We start from the raw sequence: 21,816 nt of genomic DNA on the forward strand, positions 1-21,816 counted from the left end.
GGAGGGGGCTGGTGTTCCCTCAGCCTCTCAGGGCAGCAGCAGGTGCTTTGGGCCCACACAGCCTGGACTGGTGGGTACTTGTGGATCCACCCTCACCCCCAATAGGAAAGGAGGGGTCTGGTGTCTCCACAGCCTTTTTGGGCAACAGCAGGCACTTCTTGCCTACAAGGACTGAACTGTTGGGCATCAGGGGTTCTGTTCCCACCCCCTAAAGGGCAGAAGGGACAGCACTCCCTCAGCCTCTCAGGGCAACTGCAGGTGTATTTGGCCCACATGGATTGGATTGTTGGGCACTCCAGAGGGTCCACCCTACCCCTGGCAGGGAGGGGTCTGGTGCTACATCAGTTTACCTGGGCAGCTGTGGTCATTTTGGACCCACATGGCATAGAATGTTGCCCACAACAGCTACATCCCTGCCCCAGGCAGGGGAGGAAGGAGTGTGAAGCGTCATCAGTCTCTCGGGGCAAATACAGTCTTGTCCTGCACAACCTGGATTATTACACATGGCTGCAGCTCTGTCCTGCCCCTGGCAGAGGAGAAAGGCAGGAGAAGCTTCATCAATTCCTGGGGCAACGTGGGCAGCTTCAGCCTCCACAGTTTACAGCAAAACTACATCTTCAGCTTCTACTACACAAACAGCAAGGGAGGAAAGACAAGAAAGCCCTAAACTAAAGGGAGAAACCGCACCCAGGATAAACGCATCTAGTAAGCCAGATGCCAAGATGCGAATGTACAATTACAATCCATATCAAGAAACGGGAAGACATGGCCCAGTTAAAGGAAACAAGATAAGCCTGCAGATGACATAAAGGAGTTGAGACAACTAATCATAGATTTTCAAACAAATCTCCTTACTAACTCAGTGAGATGGCTAAAGAGATTAAGGATATTATGAAGACACTGGGTGAACACAAAAAAGAATTTGAAAGCATACACAGAAAAAATAACAGATCTTATAGGAATGAAAGGCGCCATAAATGAAATTAAAAATACCCTGGAGTATTATGATAGCAGGTTTGAGGAAGCAGAAGAAAGGTTTGTGAGCTTGAAGACACAGCCTCTAAAAGTGAACATACAAAAGAACAAATGAAGAAAGGAAAAAATTGAACAGGGTCTCGGAACTAAACGACAGCAAGAGACATGTGCAAACATACATGTCATGGGTGCCCCAGAAGAGAGAGAAGGAATATATGAAGAAATAAATATCAGCAGAAAATTTCCCAACCCTATTGAAGGACACAGATACCTGTGTCCAAGAAGCACATCAAATTCCCACCTGAATAAATCCAAATAGACCAACTCCAAGACACACATTAATCAGAATATTAAATGCCAAAGACAGAGAAAGGCCGAGCAGAAGCCCCTGGACCTGCCAAGAGGGAGCCCAGCAGTCCCTCCTGGAGGGATGGCAGGGGAGAGCCCCTCAGGCACTGGAAGGGTGCAGGGGCAGGGTCCCCAACACACCTGCAAAACCAGCCATCCATGGCTGCTGGCCGGGGCAGACTTCCAGGCACAGCAGCCCACAGGCGTGGCGGCGGGTGACTTTGCCCATGCAAGAGGCCTGGCCACCTTATACTCTGCAAAGCATCGCACTGGCCACTGGGATGGCGGCCTCAGGTTGGTGACGAGCAGAGGGTCCCAACATGCCCAGGCCTGGTTCGCCAGCAGGAGGGCCACGTGACCCCTTCCAGGGCAACAGGCCTTCCTTCTCTTTCAGCTAGGAGGCTCTGGGCTTTGGAGGCAGCTCGCCCTGCACAGGGCAGCCTGTTCCAAACCACTGACCTGGCAGGTGAGGGAATGCACACACCAAATCAGGGCCGGAACCAAAAGGCTCACACCTGGTGGAATGGAAGGCTGCTGGTCTCGCGTGGGGCCCAAAGAAGGAAGTGGCTCACTGCCTGGACCACAGGCCCCTCAGGCAGAGGCTGAGGAGGGGGGAGCTGCCTTCAGGGCCTGGGGCAAGGCCTGATGGAATTCTGGGCTGAGTTGCTGAGTGACAGAGCCGCACACCCTGCACAGGTGGTGTCCAGGAGGCCAAAACTGCCTGCCTTGAGCTGGGCAACACCAGACGCCACAAAGACCGAACAGCACCAGCATGAAGGCCACGACAGACGTGGGCACCAGCAGGTCAGGGGGCACCGCGGGCCCTGTCGCCCTGTCCCTGCTGTACTGACACTCCTCTCAGCTTACACCTGCAGCCTCCCAGGCTCTGCAGGAGCAGCTGCAGAGGAGGAGCCGCTGAGCCTGGTGTCTCAGAGACAGAAGGGACAGCCGCTGCACGCCAGCGCCTCTCGGGGTGGCCTGAGGTCCACTGTGGTGAAGCCTCGAGAACGTGGATGGAGGGACGGACACACACCCTCAAGGGCAGTGGCCAGTGGTGTGGCCGCCTGGTCGGGGCCTGGAGGAGCGAAGCTGGAAGTGCAGGGACAGGTGGTGAGAGGCTGGAGGCGCACTCACATGTCCCCACGCCCACTGTGGTGCAGGGGCAGCCCAGGGGCAGGGCAGCTGGGGGCCGAGAAGAGGAAGTATCTGGGCCCAGCGGCCGCTCCTGGGCTTCCAGCCACAGACACCGGTACTGAGCCCCAGGATGGACCACTCCTCAAGGACCCCACCAGCCCCCGGAGGCCTGGAAGGGGCAGTGATCTGTCTTGCCTGGACAGGTGCGTGTACAGGTGTGCACCTGCACCTTCCCACAGGGCCGTGCCGGCCGCACGAGAGCCCATGAGTGTGAGTCGCCCCGTGGGGTTGTGCACAGCATCACCTTGGCCGAGGGGCTCACTGTCCAGCCCTGTGCGGAGTGGGGCACCACTGGCCACTGGACGTGACCGGCTAGCCGTGCAGCAGGGGACTGGCTCCACTGGCAGGGGCGGAGGCGCCATTTTCCAACCGTCTGGCGCTGCCAATGCTTGTGATATTAAATAAATACACACACAGTCCCAGTGCAGGCAGTAAGCATTTGCAGCATCAACCTTAAACGGTAAAACATCACCCTCACATGACAGTAAGACAACAGAAGACTGTTAAAGATGAGGAAATGGGTATGAATTACGCACATACTGGGTTTTGGTTAACTGAACAACCTGAGCCAATAAAAGGTTAATGTATTTGGAAGAAAACTACATGTACTTGAATGAACAAAAATGCTTCAAACTCCTTGATAAGTTTTATCTCCAGAAAGTATATTTTGAGTCCCTTCTTTTGAGTAACACACACGACTCTCATCAGAGGTCGGCGATGCCTGGGAACCGTGGGCGCTCTGCGCCGGCCCCTCAGTGGTGGGCTGTGGGCGCCGCATGCTGGACAGATGCTCGCAGGCCCCTCGCCGCCCACGAGTGGGGCTGTGCTGGGACAGACCCCGTGACTGACGTGCGCTGACGACTGGAGGCAAGGGCTAGAGGGCGGGCAGTGCACAAGTGCAGGCCTGGTCTGGAGTGCCAGACCCAGCGGGGCTTTACGACGGCAGCACGGGTCCTGCAAGACGGCACCTGAGAAACCAGGGCACGACCACGCCCTGAGCACCTGGCATCCCGCTGCCGCCCTGGCCCACACCGGCTGACCATGGAGAAGCCGAGCAAGACCTCGGTTGGCCTTGGGGGGAGGGTGCTGGTCGCCTGAGGGGTGGGTGGCCTTCCTCCCGCGCTGCTGGTGCTGCTTAGGAAAGCCTGGCTCTACAGGTGCTGGCTGAGAAGCCATTTTAAAGGTAAGAGCCATAATCTGAGGTTATCTACATAGTAAGAATAATTTTGAACTGTGGACATACGACAGTTCCCAATCTGTTCTATATCTAAGCTGTTCTGCTTCTAAAATGCTGATTTAAAAAAAAACAAAGCAGAAACAAAACTGGGCTCACTTGAAAGCAACAAGTGCTCTCTGAAATCAGAAGCATCTTCTTCATCAAAGGAAAACGTCCTTAGACGTCGAGACAGCCCAGCCCCAGCTCACTCTCTGGGACTCTCCGCCCTTGGAGAGGCGGGTTTGAAGAGCTGCCGGGCAGGGGTACTCACGCTCTGCGGATGCTCCAGGGCGGCCTCGTGCTGCAGCCGCACCCTCTGCGGGACCATCTCGTCGTCCTGGAGAAGACAGCACAGTTAGACCCCTAATATCAGCAGGCTGACAAGAAAAATCGCAAAATCCCAGAGAGGCGCAGGGTGCACCCAGACCCTCCAAGAACTGGGTCCGCGGCGGTGGCACGGGGAGGGACAGAAGCCCCAGGGGACAGCAGGAGCCAGGAGCTGACCTAAGGGGCCTCCAAGCCCGGGGTGGGCCTCACAGGCTCAATCCCCAGGGGAGGCCAATCTGCAGATCCAAGAGTCCCAAGAGGCTTGAAAGGAAATCACAAGTTAGATATATCAGAGGGAACTTTAGAAAAACCCGAAGACATAAAGAAAATCCCAAGAGCTCCCAAGGGGAAAAGGACAGACTTACCTTCAAAAGAGAGAGAGATGGACATAGAGTAGCAAAAGGAGCCAGAGGTTAGTGATTTAATATTTTCAAGTAGATGAAAGAAAATGATTGCTAACCTAGAATTCAATAACTAGAGAAAATACGCTATAAGGAAAGAGGTAAACTAAAGATATTTTCAGACTAACAAGATATGGAAGTTTACCAGATGCATACCCACAAAGGGAAATTCTACAGAATACGCTTTTAGGTGGAAGGGAGTAATCACAGATAGAAAATGAGATGCAAAAAGGGATGAGAAGAGGACAGCCAGCAGGATAGCGGCTGAGGAAGGCGCTCCAAGAGTCGGCTCATGCTACAGGGCAGGTGGTAATCACCCAGAGCTCTCTGGAGCTGCTGAAGCACCTGTGTGGGGGCTCCAGGAGACCAGAAGAGCATCCTGCAATATCTTGGAAGAATGGAAGGAGGAGACTGCCCATCTGCAGAGAAGACTCGTAAGTAGAGGCTCCATGCCCAGAGGCTGGTGCCCATCCTCCACTGGAGGCACAAGCCATATCAAGAGCTATTCTGTGGCTGGATTTGGAAATTCCACTTCCCTAAAATGGGGCAGGAAGAGATGGTTGGCCACTGATTTCAGTTACTGATGAGTAAATTAGGCTGGCTAAAGTATAACCTTAAGAACAGCTGAAGTTTGAACCTGTTCGAGCCGGAAAGAGGCCAGTAGCCGCCATTCTGACTCGGCCCCCAGCCTGAAGGGAAGTGGGGTGGACTGAAAATCACTCTGACAGTGGCATCAGTTTCTTTCACGCAGATCAGCCTGCAGCCCTAACCCAGGCTTCAGCCCCGCCTCTGGCAGGGAGGAGGCTGAGGAGCCCTGCACCAGCCTATCCAGGTAACTGCAGAGAACTCAGTCTGACATGGACTGAAAATCGGAAGTCTACCAGGGCAACTGCGGTCATCTTGGACCCACACTGCGTAGATTGCTGCCCACACCTGCAGCTCCATCCCGGCCCCAGGCAGGGGAGAAAGGGGTGTGAGGCTTCATCAGTCTCTCTGGGCAATGACCGTCTAGCCCTGCAAGACTTGGATTATCCCACATGGCTGTGGCTCTGTCCCTACCCCTCACAAAGGGAAAAAGTGGAAGAAGCTTCATTTGTCCCTGGGGCAATGAGGGCAGCTTGAGCCTCCACAGCTTACAACCCCAACTCCTACTACACAACCAGGAAAGGAGAAAGGGCAAGAAAGTTCTAGACTAAAGAGAAAAACTGCACCCAGAATAAATACATCTAGTAAGCCAGGTGCCAAGACAACAACAAAAAATTATAATCCACACCAAGAAACAGGAAGATATGGCCCAGTTAAAGGAACAAGATGAGCCTCCAGGTGACATAAAGGAGTTGAGACAACTAATCATACATGCTCAAACAAATACCCTAAATAAATTCAATGAAATGGTTAGAGAGATTAAGGATATTAAGAAGACAGTGAATGAGCACAAAGAAGAATCTGAAAGCCTACATAGTAAAATAGCAGATCTTACAGGAACAAAGGTGTGATAAATGAAATTAAAAATACATTGCAGTCACATAACAGCAGATTTGAGGAGGCAGAAGAAAGGATTGGTAAGCTTGAAGAAATGCCCTCTGAAAGCAACCATACAAAAGAATAGATGAAGAAAAGAATGCAAAAAAATTGAACAAGGTCTCAGGGAACTAAATGACAGCAAGAGACATGGAAACACATGTGTCATGGGTTTCCCAGATTGAGAAGAAAAGGGATTAGAGGTGGAAGGAATATTTGAAGAAATAATGGTAGAAAATTTCCCAGCTCTATTGAAGGACATAGATATCCATGTCCAAGAAGCACAATGTACTCCCATCCAACTCTGAGACACATACTAATATCAGAATGTCAAATGCCAAAGACAAAGTGAGAATTCTGAGAGCAGCAAGAGAAAAGCAATGCATCACATATTAGGGACACTCAATAGGATTAAGTGCCAGTTTCTCATCAGAAACCATGGAAGGCAAAGCGGATGTGGCTCAGGCGACTGGGCTCTTGCCTACCACATGGGAGGTCACTGGTTCAGATCCCAGTGCCTCCTAAAGAAGACAGCAAGCTGGCAGGGCAGGCAGGCACAGCAAGCAGACAAAACAAAAAACACAAGAAGGAAAAAACCATAATGACAGGCACAACAAAGCAGGGAGCAGACATTACCAGTGCCTCCTAAAGAAGACAGCGAGCTGATGCAATGGGCAAGTGTGGCGAGCTGAGGCAAGATGATGATGCAAAAAGAGACATGGGGAGGAAAAACAGAATGAGAGACACAACAAAGCGGGTAGTGGAGGTGGTTCAAGAGATTGGGCGCCTCCCTCCCACATCAGAGGTCCCGGGTTTGGCTCCCAGTGGTTCAGAAAGAAACAAGGAAGGCGAACAAGACACAGAAAATGAAAAACAAGGGGGTGAGAGAAATAAAAAATAAAATATTAAAAAAAAAAAAGAAACCATGGAGACAAGAAGGCAGTGGTATGATATACTTACGATACTGCAAGAGACAAATTTCCAGCCAAGAATCTTATAGCCAGCAAGACTGTCTTTCAAAAATAAGGGCAAGTTTAGAATATTCACAGATAAAGAGAAACAGAGTTTATGACAAAGAGATCAGCCTTGCAGAAATACTAAAGGGTGTGCCTCAGTCTGAAAAGAAAAGACAGGAGAGAGAGGCTTGGAAAAGTCTAGAAATCAAGATTATATCAGTAAAAGTAACTAAAAGTCTCAAAAGAGTGCTAAAAATAAAATATGACAGGTAAAACCCAAAGGTCAAAATGGGTAAATAAGAACTGTCTTTACAGTAATAATGCTGAGTGTTAATGGATTAAACTCCCCAATCAAAAGACAAAGACTCATATAGATGAGCCATCTATATGCTGTCTGCAAGAGACTCACCCTAGACCCAAGGATACCAATAGATTGAAAGTGAAAGGCTGAAAAGAAGATATTCCACACATGCAGTAACCAAAGGGGAAAAAAAAAAATCTGGAGTAGCTATACTTATATCAGATGAAACAGGCTTTAAAAGACACTAGTGCAGAGCAGGTGTAGCACAGTGGTAGAGCACCTGCTTGGCATGTATGAGGTCCCAGGTTCAATCCCCAGTACTCCCCTTAAAATTCAAGAAAAAAAGACACTAGTAATGTGCAATCTGAGGAGGAAGTCAGGAAAAAAAATACATTTACAACAGTGATTAAAAGAATCAAATATTTAGGAATAAACTTAACCAATGATGTAAAGCACTTGTATTCAGAAAACTACAACACACTGTTAAAAGAAATTTAAAAAAGACCTAAATAATTGGAAGAACATTCCATGGTCACAGTTGGGAAGACTAAATATAATAAAGATGCCAATTCTATACAAATTGATAAACAGATTCAATCCCAATAAAAATTCCACCAGCATTTTTAAAATAAATGTAAAACATGATTTCAAATTTATTTGGAAGAGTAAGGGGTCCCAAACAGTCAGAAACATCTTAAAAAGGAAAAGAGAAGTTGGAGAACTCTCACTTCCGGACTTTAAATCATATTGCCTAGCTATAGTGGGAAAAACAGCATGTTACTAGCATAAAGACAGACACACAGACCAATGGAATCGAACTCATGGTTCAGAAACAGACCCTTGCATCTATGGTCAAGTGATTTTTGACAAGTCTGTCAAACCCACCCAGCTTGGTAAGAACAGTCCATTCAACAAATGGTGCTGGGAGAACTGGATATCCATAGACAAAACAAAGAAAGAGAACCCTATTTCACACCTTATACAAAAATTAACTCGAAATGGATCAAAGACCTAAATATAAAAACAAAAACCATAAAGCTTCTAAAAGAAAATGTAGGAAAACATCTTCAAGACCTGGTGGTTTGTGGTGGATTCTTAAAAGGAGATTAAGAGGAGGACTGAGATGGACTACTTATGCTTAATGTAAGCAGAAATTTTAAAAGTGTGGAAGTGTATAGAGTGGACGGTAATACATTATAGTGAGTAATAGCTGGTTTAGAAATGGGATTGTGGCTGGAAAGGGTAGTCTAGGGATGTAAACGTCAATTGAAAGAGACCTAGAGAATAATGTAGGGACTGAATAACAGTAAACTCAGAGGTGGATGAGAATTGTGGTTGATGGCACAGATGCAAGAGTGTCTTTTGTGAGCTACGGCAGATGTACGTTTCTATTGCGGGGTAGGGGGAATGTGGAGAAGCATGGGAAAACTACAACTGGAGTAACCTATGGACTGTGGTTAATAGCAATACTGTAATATTCATGCATCTATGCAAAGATGTATTGTGTTGACAGTGGGGGAATATGGAAAAAGTACTCCAGATGCACACTATGGACCATGGTTGGTGGTAATAGTCTGATGATATCATCTCACAATCTGTAACAAATATTCCACCATGGTGTGGTGTGTTTGTTTTTTGTTTTAAGATTTTATTTATTTATTTCTTCCCGCCCCCTTGTTGTTTTTCACTTGCTGTGTCTGTTCATCTTGTTTCTTTAGGAGGCACAGGGAGCTGAACCCAGGACCTCTGATGTAGGAGAGAGGTACCTAATCGCTCGGGCCACCTCTGCTCCCTGCTTTGTTGGGTCTCTCATTATGTTTTTTTCCTCTTGTGTCTCGTGTTGTGTCGGCTTGCCAAGCCTACCTATCGCACTCACTTGCTGTCGCCTTTTGAGGAACTGAGCTCTGAACCAGCGACCTCCCACGTGGAAGGCGGGAGCCCAGTCGCCTGAGCCACATCTGCTTCCTGTGATGTGTTGATAGAAGGCTGCTGTATGGGAATTCTGCACACGTGCATGATTGCTTTTAAGTTCACAACTTCTATAATAAATACATATTAAAAAAAAAAAATAGGGTGGTTTGGGGTAAAAATACACCAAATGTAAGGTAAGGATTATAGTTAGTAAAGATTTCTACCATATTCTTTCATAATTTGTAAAAAAGTCTCATAACAATGCCAGGTGTTGGTGTTAGGTTGACGTATGGGACCCCTGTATGATGTTATGCATGCTTGCTTTGTAAGTTCACAACTTTTATTATACATTTGTTTATGTGTGTCTGTGTATAAATGATATAAAAGTAATAATAGGGTGGGTGGGGGAAAATACACCAAATATAAGATACTTTGGTTGGTAGTAATATTTTGAGAATGCTCTTAAATCATTGGTTAAAAATATTTCATGGGAAACGGACTTGGCCCAGTGGTTAGGGCGTTCGTCTACCACATGGGAGGTCCACGGTTCAAACCCCGGGCCTCCTTGACCCGTGTGGAGCTGGCGCATGCGCAGTGCTGATGCGCGCAAGGATGCTGAGCCACGCAGGGCTGTCCCCCACGTAGGGGAGCCCCACGCGCGAGGAGTGCGCCCGTAAGGAGAGCTGCCCAGCGCAAAGAAAGTGCAGCCTGCCCAGGAATGGCGCTGCCCACACTTCCTGTGCCGCTGACGACAACAGAAGCGGACAAAGAAACAAGACGCAGCAAATAGACACAGAACGACAACCAGGGGAGGGGGGGAATTAAATAAAAATAAATAAATCTTTTAAAAATAAATAAATAAATAAAAATAAAAATAAAAATATTTCACAACAATGAAAGGTACTGGTGGTAGGGTAAGGTATGAGAGCCCTGTATGATGTTATGTGTGTTTGTTTTGTAAGTTTACAACTATTACTATATTCTTATTGTTTATGTATGTTCATGTATGAGTGATATACTTCAATAAATTTTTTTAAAAAGGGATGGAAAGAGGCAGGTGGGTACGGGAGCAGTCAAAACAAAGAGATCATACGAAACACGGACCGACACCTCGCCCACGGGGTTCCCTGAAGCGCGCGCAGCTGAGCACGCACAGCAGCAGGGAAGCCGGAAGCGAGGCCGGCTATGGCGCTGTAAGATCCCTCACTACTCGGAGAAGAATGAGGGCACTGACTGACACTAGGTTTGGTAGTTAGGAATGTATTAAGAAAATTTTAGATAGCCACTAAAGAATATCAGTAGCATATATTAGTTCATATATTCCAAAGAATGAAATTGGGAAGAAAACAGAAACAAAGAAGAATACTAAAACCCAAAGAAAACAAGTAGCAAGGGCAGGGAGAAGGCAGGAAATAAAGGAACAAGAGAGACAAACACAGGACAAGTGAGACAAACATAAAACACAAAACACAAAAGCAGTTACATCATCAATTAAACCAAAGTAAAGGGCTAAATGCCCCAGAAAAAGCAAACCTTGTCACCATGGATAAGGACACAGAAAGACAGAAAATAAAAAGATGAAATTGGATATATTATACAAATACCAACCAAAAGAAAACTGGTGTAGATCTAGTAATTTCTTCTAAAATAAACATTTAAGGCAAAAAAAAAAAAAGGATAGAAGATACTATCTAACACGTTAAATTCACAAGGAACATAGAATAACTTTAAATTTGTAGTACCAAATGCTATATACAAAATAAAGCAAAATCTGATAAAAATTAAAAGAAATGAAAAATACACCATCACAGAACATTTTAACCTCTTTATTTCTGTAGAACAAGATGACAAAAAAAAAGTCTCTACTGAAAAGAGTTTGGAACAACACACCAAGCAATTTACCTAAAGGATAAGTATATATAAAACAATATACCCAACTTTCTAGGCACACATGGGATGGTCATTAAATGCTGGCTCTATTCCGGGGTACAAAGCAAGAGTCAGGAAATCCAACAGGCCTGGATTCATACAGAGCATTTTTTGTCTGACCACAATTGAACTAGAAATTAATAACAAAAGATATCTTAAAAATCCCACTGTGATGGCTTGAAGCCGTACGTGCCCCAGAAAGCGTGTTTGTAAAGGCGATCCCTTCCTGGGGGTGTGGATCCACTCTAAGTGGGACCTTTGGTGACTAGGATCTCAGTTGAGATGTGTCCCACCTCATTCATTCATAGAGGGTCTTAATCTCTTCCTGGATTCCCTTACAAGAGAATGAAATGGAGAGAGAGCGTGAGAGTGCCAGGGAAGGAAAAAGCTGAAGGCAAGGAAGCCAGAAGCGAGGGAGAGACCAGCAGACGCCACCACGTGCCTGCGTGGGGCAGCGGAGCCTGGGATCCCTGCAGCTGCATCCGGGAAGAAAGCATGACCCTGACGACGCCTTGATTTGGATATTTTTCACAGGCTCAAAACTGTAAGCTTGTGAGCTAGTAAATCCCCATTGTTAAAAGCTGACCCATTTCACGGTATCTGCATTTTGGCAGCCTAGCAAACAGGAACATCCAGTATGACTGGAAATTTTGAAAATTTCTTCTAAATAATCTGTTAGCCAAAAAAGTAATCATGACGGAAATTAGGAAATATTTGGAACCATACGGTAACAAAACAAAAATTACAGGCCAATCTCATGATATAGACATAAAATTCTAAACAAACCACATCTAGACATATATTAAAAATAGCTAATATCCCTAATAGTATTTGTTAGCAAATTAGGGATAGGAAAGAACGCCCTTAGCCTGTAAAAGGTTTAAAGAGAAAACCTAGAGTAAACAAAATTCTTACTAATAAATTGTGGAAGGCCTCCCTTCTGCCAATAAGTGAGTGAGGACTCACTCAGTCACCACTTCTGTCCAGCATTGTGCCAGAGGTCCCATCTGGAGCATGAAACCAGAAAAAGAAATAAAATTGTGGAAACCATAAAGGAAGAAACAAAACCAGTATTATCAGCAGATGATACTTTGTACATGCCAGAAGTCTAAAAGAATGTAAAGATAACTTTTAAGAATTAATAAGAAAGTTTAACAAGGCTGATGAATAAAAATAACATATTAAAATAAACTGGATTTCTATGTCAGCAATAAAGAGTTTAAAATGAAAGTTTAAAAAAATATGCTGATTACAACATCATTAAAAATAAAAAATGCCAAGGAGTAAGCCAGAACCCCTTCATAAAAAATATAAGACTTGAATGAGAAAGACTTGAATGACAAAAGACCTAAATAGACGGAAAGATATTCCATGTTCATGGATTCAAAAAATCCAGATTTTTTTCTCTGAATAGAGATGTCAATTCTCCCAAGATTAATCTACAGATCCAAGACAATCTCAGTCAAAACCCTAACAGGTTGCTTGTGGAACGTGAAGCTGATTCCAAAAGGTGCATTAAAGAGCAAGAGCCATGATCAACCGAGACACTCGTGAAGAACAGCGTGGTTCAGGGGCTTGTCCTGCCAGATACCAAAATCTGTTAAAAAGCTCACCTTGATGAGACAGTCCATATGCAGACAGAAGTGGAGCTGCTGACGGACGGTGAAAAGGAAGGGCTTTTCAACAAGGAGAGTGGGACCACCAGGTGTATTGGGGGGAAAAGTGGCATTGAACCGCACTTCACCCCTCACAAAAATCATTCCAGATGGATGAGCAACAAAATGTGAAAGACTTCATAAAATTCTGAAAGAGAATCAAGAGACAAACACCGTGATTTGTTGGTAGGGAAGGATTTATTTAACAAGACGCAAAAGATGGGAATCATAAAGAGAAAGATTAACTAAAACTAAACTTCCGTTCATCAAGAAACACTCCTAAGGAGTGAAAAGACAAAACAAAGAATAGCAACATATTTGCAACAGATATAACAAAGGATCTCTCCAGAATCTACCATATAAAGAAATCCTACAAATAAAGACGAAAACTACAGACAACCCAATAGCAAATAGATAAGAGACTTGAATAGGCAATTCAAGCAAGAGGATATCCAATGGACCACAAACATGAAAAGTTATTCAATCTCATTCGCCATCAGGAAAATCCACTTACCCAGGCAAAAGGGGGTAAAGGTAAAAAAAATTCGGACAATTTCAAGTGTTGGCGGCAAGGTAAAACCAAAGAACAAACTGGTAGAACAAAAAGAACTTTCACACTCTACTGAAAGGTGTATAAACCAGTAGAGATGTTTTGAAAAACACTTTGTAACTGCTGAACAAAGATGAACATAAACATCCACTAAGACCTAAAAATTCCATTATCTGGGGAGAAAAATTTTGACACATATGCACCAGAAAACGTATGCAGAAATGTTCACAGCAGAATTGCTCAAATCTAAAAACAACCCAAATGTTCACTACTCATAGAATGGATAAATTGTGTACATTACTACATTCAAATAGTTTAGCAGTGAAACTAAATTATAGCTACAAACAACATAAGTAAATTTCACAAACATAATGTTGAGCAAAAGAAGCAAGACAAAATAATATATGGAATATTATTCCATTTCTTTAAAGATCAAAATGAAGTAGAATTCATGGGAGGTCCGCGGTTCAAACCTCCGGCCTCCTTGACCCGTGTGGAGCTGGCCCATGCGCAGTGCTGATGCGCGCAAGGAGTTCCATGCCACGCAGGGGTGTCCCCCGCGTAGGGGAGCCCCACGCGCAAGGAGTGCACCCGTAAGGAGAGCCGCCCAGCGCGAAGGAGGGAGCAGCCTGCCCAGGAATGGCGCCGCCCACACTTCGTGTGCCGCTGATGACGACAGAAGCAGACAAAGAAACAAGACGCAACAAATAGACACAGAGAACAGACAACCGCGGGAGGGGGGGAAATTAAATAAATAAATCTTAAAAAAAAAAAAATGAAGTGGAATTAAACCATAAAATGTCAGGCATGCAAATATAATGCCTACCATAAAGAAAAGCAAGAACATTTCCTCAAAACACAGAATGGCGGTTATTTTCCAAGAGGAGAGGGTAAAACAAAGGCAGGGGACAAGGGTGGTCCTTCTAAGGTACTGGTAAAGCAGTACTCCTTGACCAAGTAGTAATTCCACATACATTTGCTTTATAATTAATCTTGAAACGTTTTGTGCATTTTTCCATAGGTATGTTTTATCTCAAAATTTTAAAAAATGTTTTAAGTTGATGGAACATAAAACAAAGGTTTAAGAATTTTATTTAAAGGTACAAACTTACTCAATGAACAACTAAAATAATAATACAAATATCAGTCATTGGGAGAATATGTATCTTTTAACTGAGCAATATGATGACCTAATATTAGTATTTGTATCTTGCATTTCTGGGTGAGGGTGAATATGCTAGCCCATCAACCAGATGGTTTCCTGCAAAACAGCCTTACGAGCACTGTGACAACCAAATGACTTGTGAATAAGGCCGGATGAGAAGAAGCCAGTGCAGGTAGTGAAAGGAGGGGTGGAGGAGGACAGAGGGAATAGAGGACAATGAGGACAGAGGGATAGAGGGAAGGAAGAGGATGGAGGGGGGCAGAGGAGGGATGGAGGGAAGGGTGGAGGGGACAGAGACAGAGCAGGCGGCAGGGGTGGAAGTGGTGGAAGGGGTAGAAAGGGGTTGAGGGATGGAAGGGGACAGAGGTGTGGACGGGGTGGAGGGGTGGGAGGGTGGAAGGTATGATGGGCAGGCTAACGTGTAAACTCTGCCTGGTAATGGTACCCAGGTGTTTGGCCAAGTAAGCTGGGCTAATTTTAACATGAGGGCATTTCATGGACTTTAATCACCAGTGAGTTGACTGCATAGATGGCTGGTTACATCTACAGTCAACTAGGGATGTGCCATCAGCAATGAGTGACAGCTTAGCCAACCAGCTGAAGGCCCTAAAAGGAGAAGGGATTTCAGCATTCAGATAAAGAATTTCCATCTCTACTTAGCCAGCCTCTCCTGAGAACTCATCAAGGACCTCCACCAGAGTCCCTGGCTAGCAGCCTGCTCTACAGAATTTAGACTTGTGCATCTCCCATGGTCACATGAGACAATTTTATAAAATCCCAGTATTCACAGATGTCTTCTGTCTTTTCTCTTTCCCTAGGGAACCATGATTAATACAGCTAGGTACTGGGAGAGGTTCTTGAGAAAGAGAATCTTAAAAATGAGATATATGAATTGGTTCTGTGATTTTTGCAATTGGCTCTCTACTCTGATTAGATTCAAGGGCACTAATGACTATTTCCAATAATCAAGAGGCCACTGACAGTCCATGCTGTAAGTTGGCAATAGAGATATGCAAAATATCACCACTGGAAGTAGCTACTTCCATAGAATGTTTTTTAACACTTCAATAGAGTTTTGCGGAGTTAAACGGTACAATGATGTTGGTTGGCTGTTCCTAAATATGCAGGATATAGTTACAAAGGAAAGGGAGGATATGAAGCCTTCAGATTTTCCACAGAAGCAACACGTGAATGTTGTGAAAGTTTCTATGTGTGCCCTGAAAGGGAAATCTTGTTTTGTACAGCTGCAGACTTGAGATCTCTGAAAACCAGTCTCACTGTGTGAGTAGCAGAGTTACAAGGGAAAGGTTACCATGGAAAGTGAAATCTCAGCACTGCAGGGCGTCTGCTGCTGAAGTGAGCACGCTGACTGGAAAGACAAGGAGTCTTGAGGATCCGCATGGAGACATATGGGTCGATGACGATGGCAGTGAGGACACTGAAACCCTCAATTCCGCTGAGACTTTGCCAGATAAACCTGTAATGGTCTGCACTGAGGAGAGAGACACCCAACCTTCTCCCTGCCCTGAGGAAAGGACACCCCAATGTTAAGCCTGCACCACCCAGCCTCCAGCCTGCCCCAAGGGGTCCAGCCCTCCTCCCCTCCTGAGGAGACAACCGCCCAGCCTCCATCCTGCCCTGAGGAATCAGCCACCCAACCTCCACCACTAGAGATTAATCCTGTCTCACCAGTTAAAACCGCCAAGGAATGCCCTGAGGTGATGGGCTTGCAAGACACTTCTAATTCTTCTCCTCACTCACCCCCACCATTCCTCTTCCCTTCCAGACCTGGAACTAGACTAAAGTCAAAACAAGTCCCCAAAGGTGAGCACAAAGTGTGACCCATAAGGAAGAATGCTATACTCCAAAAGAACTAAACACGTGAATTTTCCAATCTATAAAGACAGAAATCAGGGGAATTTGTGTAGGAATGGATATAAAAGGTATGGGATAATGCTGAAAGGAATGTAAACTTGGATCAGCCTGAATTTACTGACATGGGCCCACTAAGAAAGAGATTCTGGATTCAACGTTACAGCTCAAGGATTAGAAAGGGTTCTAACAGTTTATTCAGACGGCTGACTGAAATAGGGCCAAGATGCCAGAACTGCCCTGGTATACTGCGGATGAGGGGCTACAAGGCTGAGAGAGACTGGAACGTGAGAACAGACTTACCACCTGAGACCAGCCAGCCCACCCCAGGAAGGTCCAGAGGACACACCTTTCACCAACCCTGTGAAGAATAAATTTGTGAAACTAACTCTATCTTCTCTGAAGAGCTCTGTGGTTCTTCCAGTTTTCCACAGAGACCTATGGCCTGTTACCAGGGTAACTATGCATTTGGGAAAAGGAAATGATGAGATATTTTGGGAATTATTAGACACAGGATTTGAGAAAACTAATCAACAAGGTTCATACAAATCTCCTATATCAAATCAACCAGTTGAAAGACAATATAGCTAAAGAGATAAGGGCATCAAGAGGACAGTGGGGCTCTCTGCTAAAGGAGTCCACACCAAATCTTGGTGCGTATTTCCATCTTTCTCTCCCATTTCTCAGCAAGCCTGTTTTTATCCAATTCCTAATAAATTTCTCTTACTGGTCTAACTAAAAAAAAAAAAAAAAGAGGACATTGGGTAAACATAAAACTTTGAAAACCTGAATAGAAAAATTACAGAGATTATGGGAATGAAAGATACAATAGGTGAGATCAAAAACATATTAAAGGGAAGCAGATGTAGCTCAAGTGATTGGGCTCCTGCCTGCCCTGTGGCAGGTCCTGGGCCTAGGGTGTCGAGCCCTCAGCACTGCTCTAAGTATCTATGGACCTTGTCCTTCAGGCAGTGAAGCTTGGTTGTCACTGTGGAACCCAGGGGTGGGGTGAGAGGACAGAGCAGGTGGAGGAGGGGGTAACTGGGGCACAGTGGAGGTGTTCTGCATGATTGTGCAGTGATGGATGCAGGCCATGTTAAATTTCACCAAAAATATGTAGAGGTGTATGGTCTAAAATGTAAACCATAATGCAAACCATTATGTAATCATGGTTGGTAGCTATGTTTCAATATTTGTACATTAGTTGTAGCAAATGTAACATCTACATGTAAAAAGAACATTGCTTGGGAGGGGGTAGGAGAGGGAGGATGTTGGGTATATGAGAGCCAATATGTAATCTATATGTATTCTATATCTGACTTAACTGTGACCTAAAACTTTTTTGAAGACATAACTAAAAAAAAAAAAAAAAAAAAAAAGATGTAAGACACTGAGGAAGAAATGAAAGAGACTGCTTTGCCACTGTACATGCAGGGCAATACCTATTACAGTGATGAAAGGCATAATGTAAAAAAAAAATTTTTAGTATTTTTCATTTTTTAATACCACAATTTATTTTTTACTTTTAGTTTTTCTAAATTATTATGCATTTGATTTCTAATCTTTAAACCTATCATTACTATTTCATTTTCCTATTAATTGAATTTGGCAATATATTAGATTTCATTTTTGAAGAGTTTTGGAACAAAGAGGGGTTCAACTATGGCAGGGGAGGAGAGTTGGTGTGGAGTATCACTGATGGGGATGCATGGGTGGGAGGAAGTTTTCCAGGGCATGCATACAGGGTGTACAGATATGTTTGAATGTTCATTGGGTATTGTCATGGGCGTAGAGTTTCACATGACAACTGAGGGAGTGCTGACTTCCTAGCTGGAGGAGCTCTGTCACATTATCAATGGAACAGCAACAACCCCCCAAGTGCAAGGGCAAAGACAAGTGAAGAAGGCGGGTCCTACGATGGGCCCTTGATACTGATGACTATGCTTATGAACCTGTGTGCTTAAAATTTCAACTTGGCCTAGAGCTGCAAGGTGCCTAAGAGTTACCTCCTGAGAGCCTCCATGTTGCTGAAATGTGGCCACTCTCTAAGGAAAACTCAGCATATAAATGCATTACCTTCCAGCATGGGACATGACTCTTGGGGATGAGCCTCCCTGGAGCTGAGAGAATACAACCAAGCACCAGCTGGTGATGCAATTAGAAAAATACCCTGAATAAAAGGGGGAACTGGCAAAGACAAATGAATTTATATGGCTAAGAGACTTCAAAATGAGCCAAGAGGTAACCAGAGGGGTCACGCTTATGTATATCTCAGCAGGGTCTCAGAGACAGCCAAAGTATATACAACCCCTGGTAGTGGTTCTCCTGAGGGCGATGGAGACACCCAGGTCCTACGGTCATGACAGATGGTTATGTCAGGTGGCACTAGGAATCTGTATCTCTTTTTATTGTGTCATCTTGCTGTATCAGCTCTCCATGTGTATGGTACCACTCCTGGGTGGGCTGCACTTTTTTCGCACAGGGCAGCTCTCCTTGCAGAGTATAGTCCTTGCGGGGCACACTCCTTGTGCATGAGGCACCCCTACACGGGGGGCACCCCTGTGTGGCACGGTACTCCTTAAATGTGGCAGCACTGTGTGTGGGCCAGCTCACCACATGGGCCAGGAGGCCCTGGGTACTGAGCCCTGGACCTCCTATATGGTAGGCAGATGCTCTATCAGTTGAGCCACATCTGCTTCCTGTATATTAATAAAAGGGAGAATCCACCAGGAAGAAGTAACAGTCATAAATATTTATGCACCTAATCAGGGTGCCCCAAAATACATAAGGCAAACTCTGGCAAAACTGAACCCTACAATAACAGTTGGAAACTTCAACACACCATTCACATCATTAGATGGAAAAACCAGACAGAAGATCAACAAGGAAACAGAGAACTTGAACAATATGATAAATGAGCTAGATCTAGGAGACATATACGGAATGTTGCATCCCACATCAGGAGGATATACATTCTTCTCAAGTGCTCATGGCTTTTTCTCCAGGATAGAACACATGTTGGTCACAAAACTGGTCTGAATAAATATGAAAAGATTGAAATTATACAACACGCCTTTTCAGATCATAATGGAATGAAGCTGGAAATCACTAATACATGGGAAAAGGGAAAATTAGCAAATGAGTGCAGGCTAAACAACATACTCCTAAATAATCAGTCTGTCAAAGAAGAAATTTTAAGTGATATTAGTTAATATCTTGAGACAAATGAAAAAGAGAACAGAACTTACTAAAAACTTATGGGAGACAGCAAAAGCAGTGCTGAAAGGGAAATTTATAGCCCTAAATGACTATATTCAAGAAGGACTTAAAATCAAAGTCCTAACTGAACCCTTGGAGGAACTAGAAAAAGAACAGCGAATCAATCCCAAAGCATACAGAAAGAAAAAATAACAAAGATTAGAGCAGAAAAAATGAGCAGAAGACTTAAATAGACATTTGTATAAAGAAGAAATACAAATGAGTAAAAAATACATGGAAAAAAAAGTTCAATATCACTGGCAATTGGGGAAATGCAAATCAAAGCTACAATGAGATATCATTTCACACCTATCAAAATGGCCACTATGAAAAAGTCAGAGAACTACAAGTATTGGAAAGGATGTGAAGAAATAGGAACACTTATTCACTGTTGGTGGGAATGTAAAATGGTACAGCCACTGTGGAGGACAGTTTGGCAGTTCCTAAGGAAGTGGAATATACATCTGCCATGGGATCCAGCAATACCACTACTAGGTATAAACCCAGAAGAACTAAGAGCAGTGACAGGAACAGATATTTGCATATCAACATTCATAGTGGCATTATTCATAGTTGCCAAAAGATGGAAACAACCCAGGTGCCCATCAATGGATGAATAAACAAATTGTGGTATATATACATGATGGAATATTATGCAGCTGTAAGAAGAAATGAAGTCGTGAAGCATATGGAAGAGACATATTCAGTATCTGGCAGAATCCCCACACTGGTTCCCTGACTTGTAGAGTGAGGCTAATGGTAGAAAAGGCCTAGTGGAAGCCACTAGAACTGCCCCTACCTAGCAAAATAGTAAATCGAAAGCCAGCTGCATTCTAGGAGGGATTACAGAGATCAGTACCACCATCGAGGACTTGACAGAGGCAGGGATGGTGATCCCCACCACATCCCCTCTCAAAGAAAATGGATGGATCTTAGACAATGACAGTCATAAATTTAACCAGGCAGTGACGACAACTGCAGCTGCTGTTCCACAGGTGGCAGCATTGCTTGAGCAAATCAACACATCCCCTGGTACCTGGTATGCAGCTATTGATACGGCAAATTTTTTTTTTTTAAGATTTATTTATTTATTTATTTATTTATTTCCCTTCCTTTCCCCACCCCCACAGTTGTCTGCTCTCTCTGTCCATTCGCTGTGTGTTCTTCTGTGACCGCTCCTATCCTTATCAGCGGCACCAGGAATCTGTGTGTCTTTTTGTTGCGTCATCTTGCTATGTCAGGTCTCCGTGTATGGTGCCATTCTTGGGCAGGCTGCACTTTCTTTCGTGCTGGGCGGCTCTCCTTACGGGGCGCACTTCTTGCGCGTGGGGCTCCCCTATGTGCGGGACACCCCTGCGTGGCACGGCACTCCTTGTGTGCATCAGCACTGTGCATGGGCCAGCTCCACGTGGGTCAAGGAGGCCCAGGGTTTGAACCGTGGACCTCCCATGTGGTAGGCTGATGCCCTATCCACTGGGCCAAGTCCGCGTCCCAGCAAATTTTTTTTCCTCAATTGTTGTTAGTAAGGACCACCAGAACCAATGCTTTCAGTTGGCAAGACCAGCAGTATACCTTCACTGTTCTGCCTCAGGGGTATATCGACTCTCCAGCCCTATGTCACACTATTGTCCATAGGGACCTTGATCGTCTCTCCCACCCACAACTCACACACTGGTCCATTACACTGATATTATGCTGACTGTCCTAGTGAACAAGCAGCAGCAACTGCTCTAGACTTACTGATAAGCATTTATGTGAGAAAGGATAAAGCCAACAAAAATAAAGGGACCTTCCACTTCGGTGAAATTTCTAGGTGTCCAGTGGTGTGGGGCATATCCAGATATCCCTTCTAAAGTGAAGGATAAGATGTTGCATCTAGCCCTTCCTGCAACCAAAAAAGCCCAACGCTTAGTTGGTCTCTTCCAATTCTGGAGACAATACATTCCTCATCTGGGTGTGCCACTTCAGCCTGTTCACTGAGTGACAAGAAAAGCTGCTAGCTTTGACTGGGCACTAAAACAAGAGGAGGCTCTGTGACAGGTCCAGGCTGCTGTGTATGCCCCACCATAGCTGCACCACTTTACATTCCCACCAACTAGACATGCAAGCTTCTATTCTCTGAAACTTCACCAGCATCTACTGAAGTGAGGTGGTACCCCATTGCACTATTTTTCTTCATTAGAGAAGTTGTGGGGTTAAAGAGCAATCATGATTCAAGATTCCTATATACCACCCCA

The 21,816-nt window shown here is 44.8% G+C and overlaps 1 protein-coding gene across 7 annotated transcripts in view; it reads right to left on the minus strand.

The window, feature by feature from the left end:
* B3GNTL1 (UDP-GlcNAc:betaGal beta-1,3-N-acetylglucosaminyltransferase like 1) overlaps nt 1-21,816 on the minus strand; it is a 205,919-nt gene that overhangs the window by 80,041 nt on the left and 104,062 nt on the right. For 5 of the 7 annotated variants that reach the window (XR_009182581.2, XR_009182583.2, XR_009182582.2 and 2 more), the window contains exon 5: nt 4,005-4,070. Coding sequence is in view for 2 of the 7 variants with exons in the window: in XM_058284973.2 (XP_058140956.1) it covers nt 4,005-4,070 (66 nt within the window). In the remaining 5 variants the exon portion in view is untranslated. Of the gene's footprint in view, nt 1-4,004; nt 4,071-11,994; nt 12,087-12,692; nt 12,883-21,816 lie in introns of all 7 variants that reach the window. The other 2 variants (XR_009182585.2, XR_009182584.2) reach the window with 2 other exon arrangements.

This window comes from Dasypus novemcinctus, chromosome 21, assembly GCF_030445035.2.
Source record: "Dasypus novemcinctus isolate mDasNov1 chromosome 21, mDasNov1.1.hap2, whole genome shotgun sequence".
In the NCBI taxonomy this organism is placed as follows: Eukaryota; Metazoa; Chordata; class Mammalia; order Cingulata; family Dasypodidae; genus Dasypus; species Dasypus novemcinctus.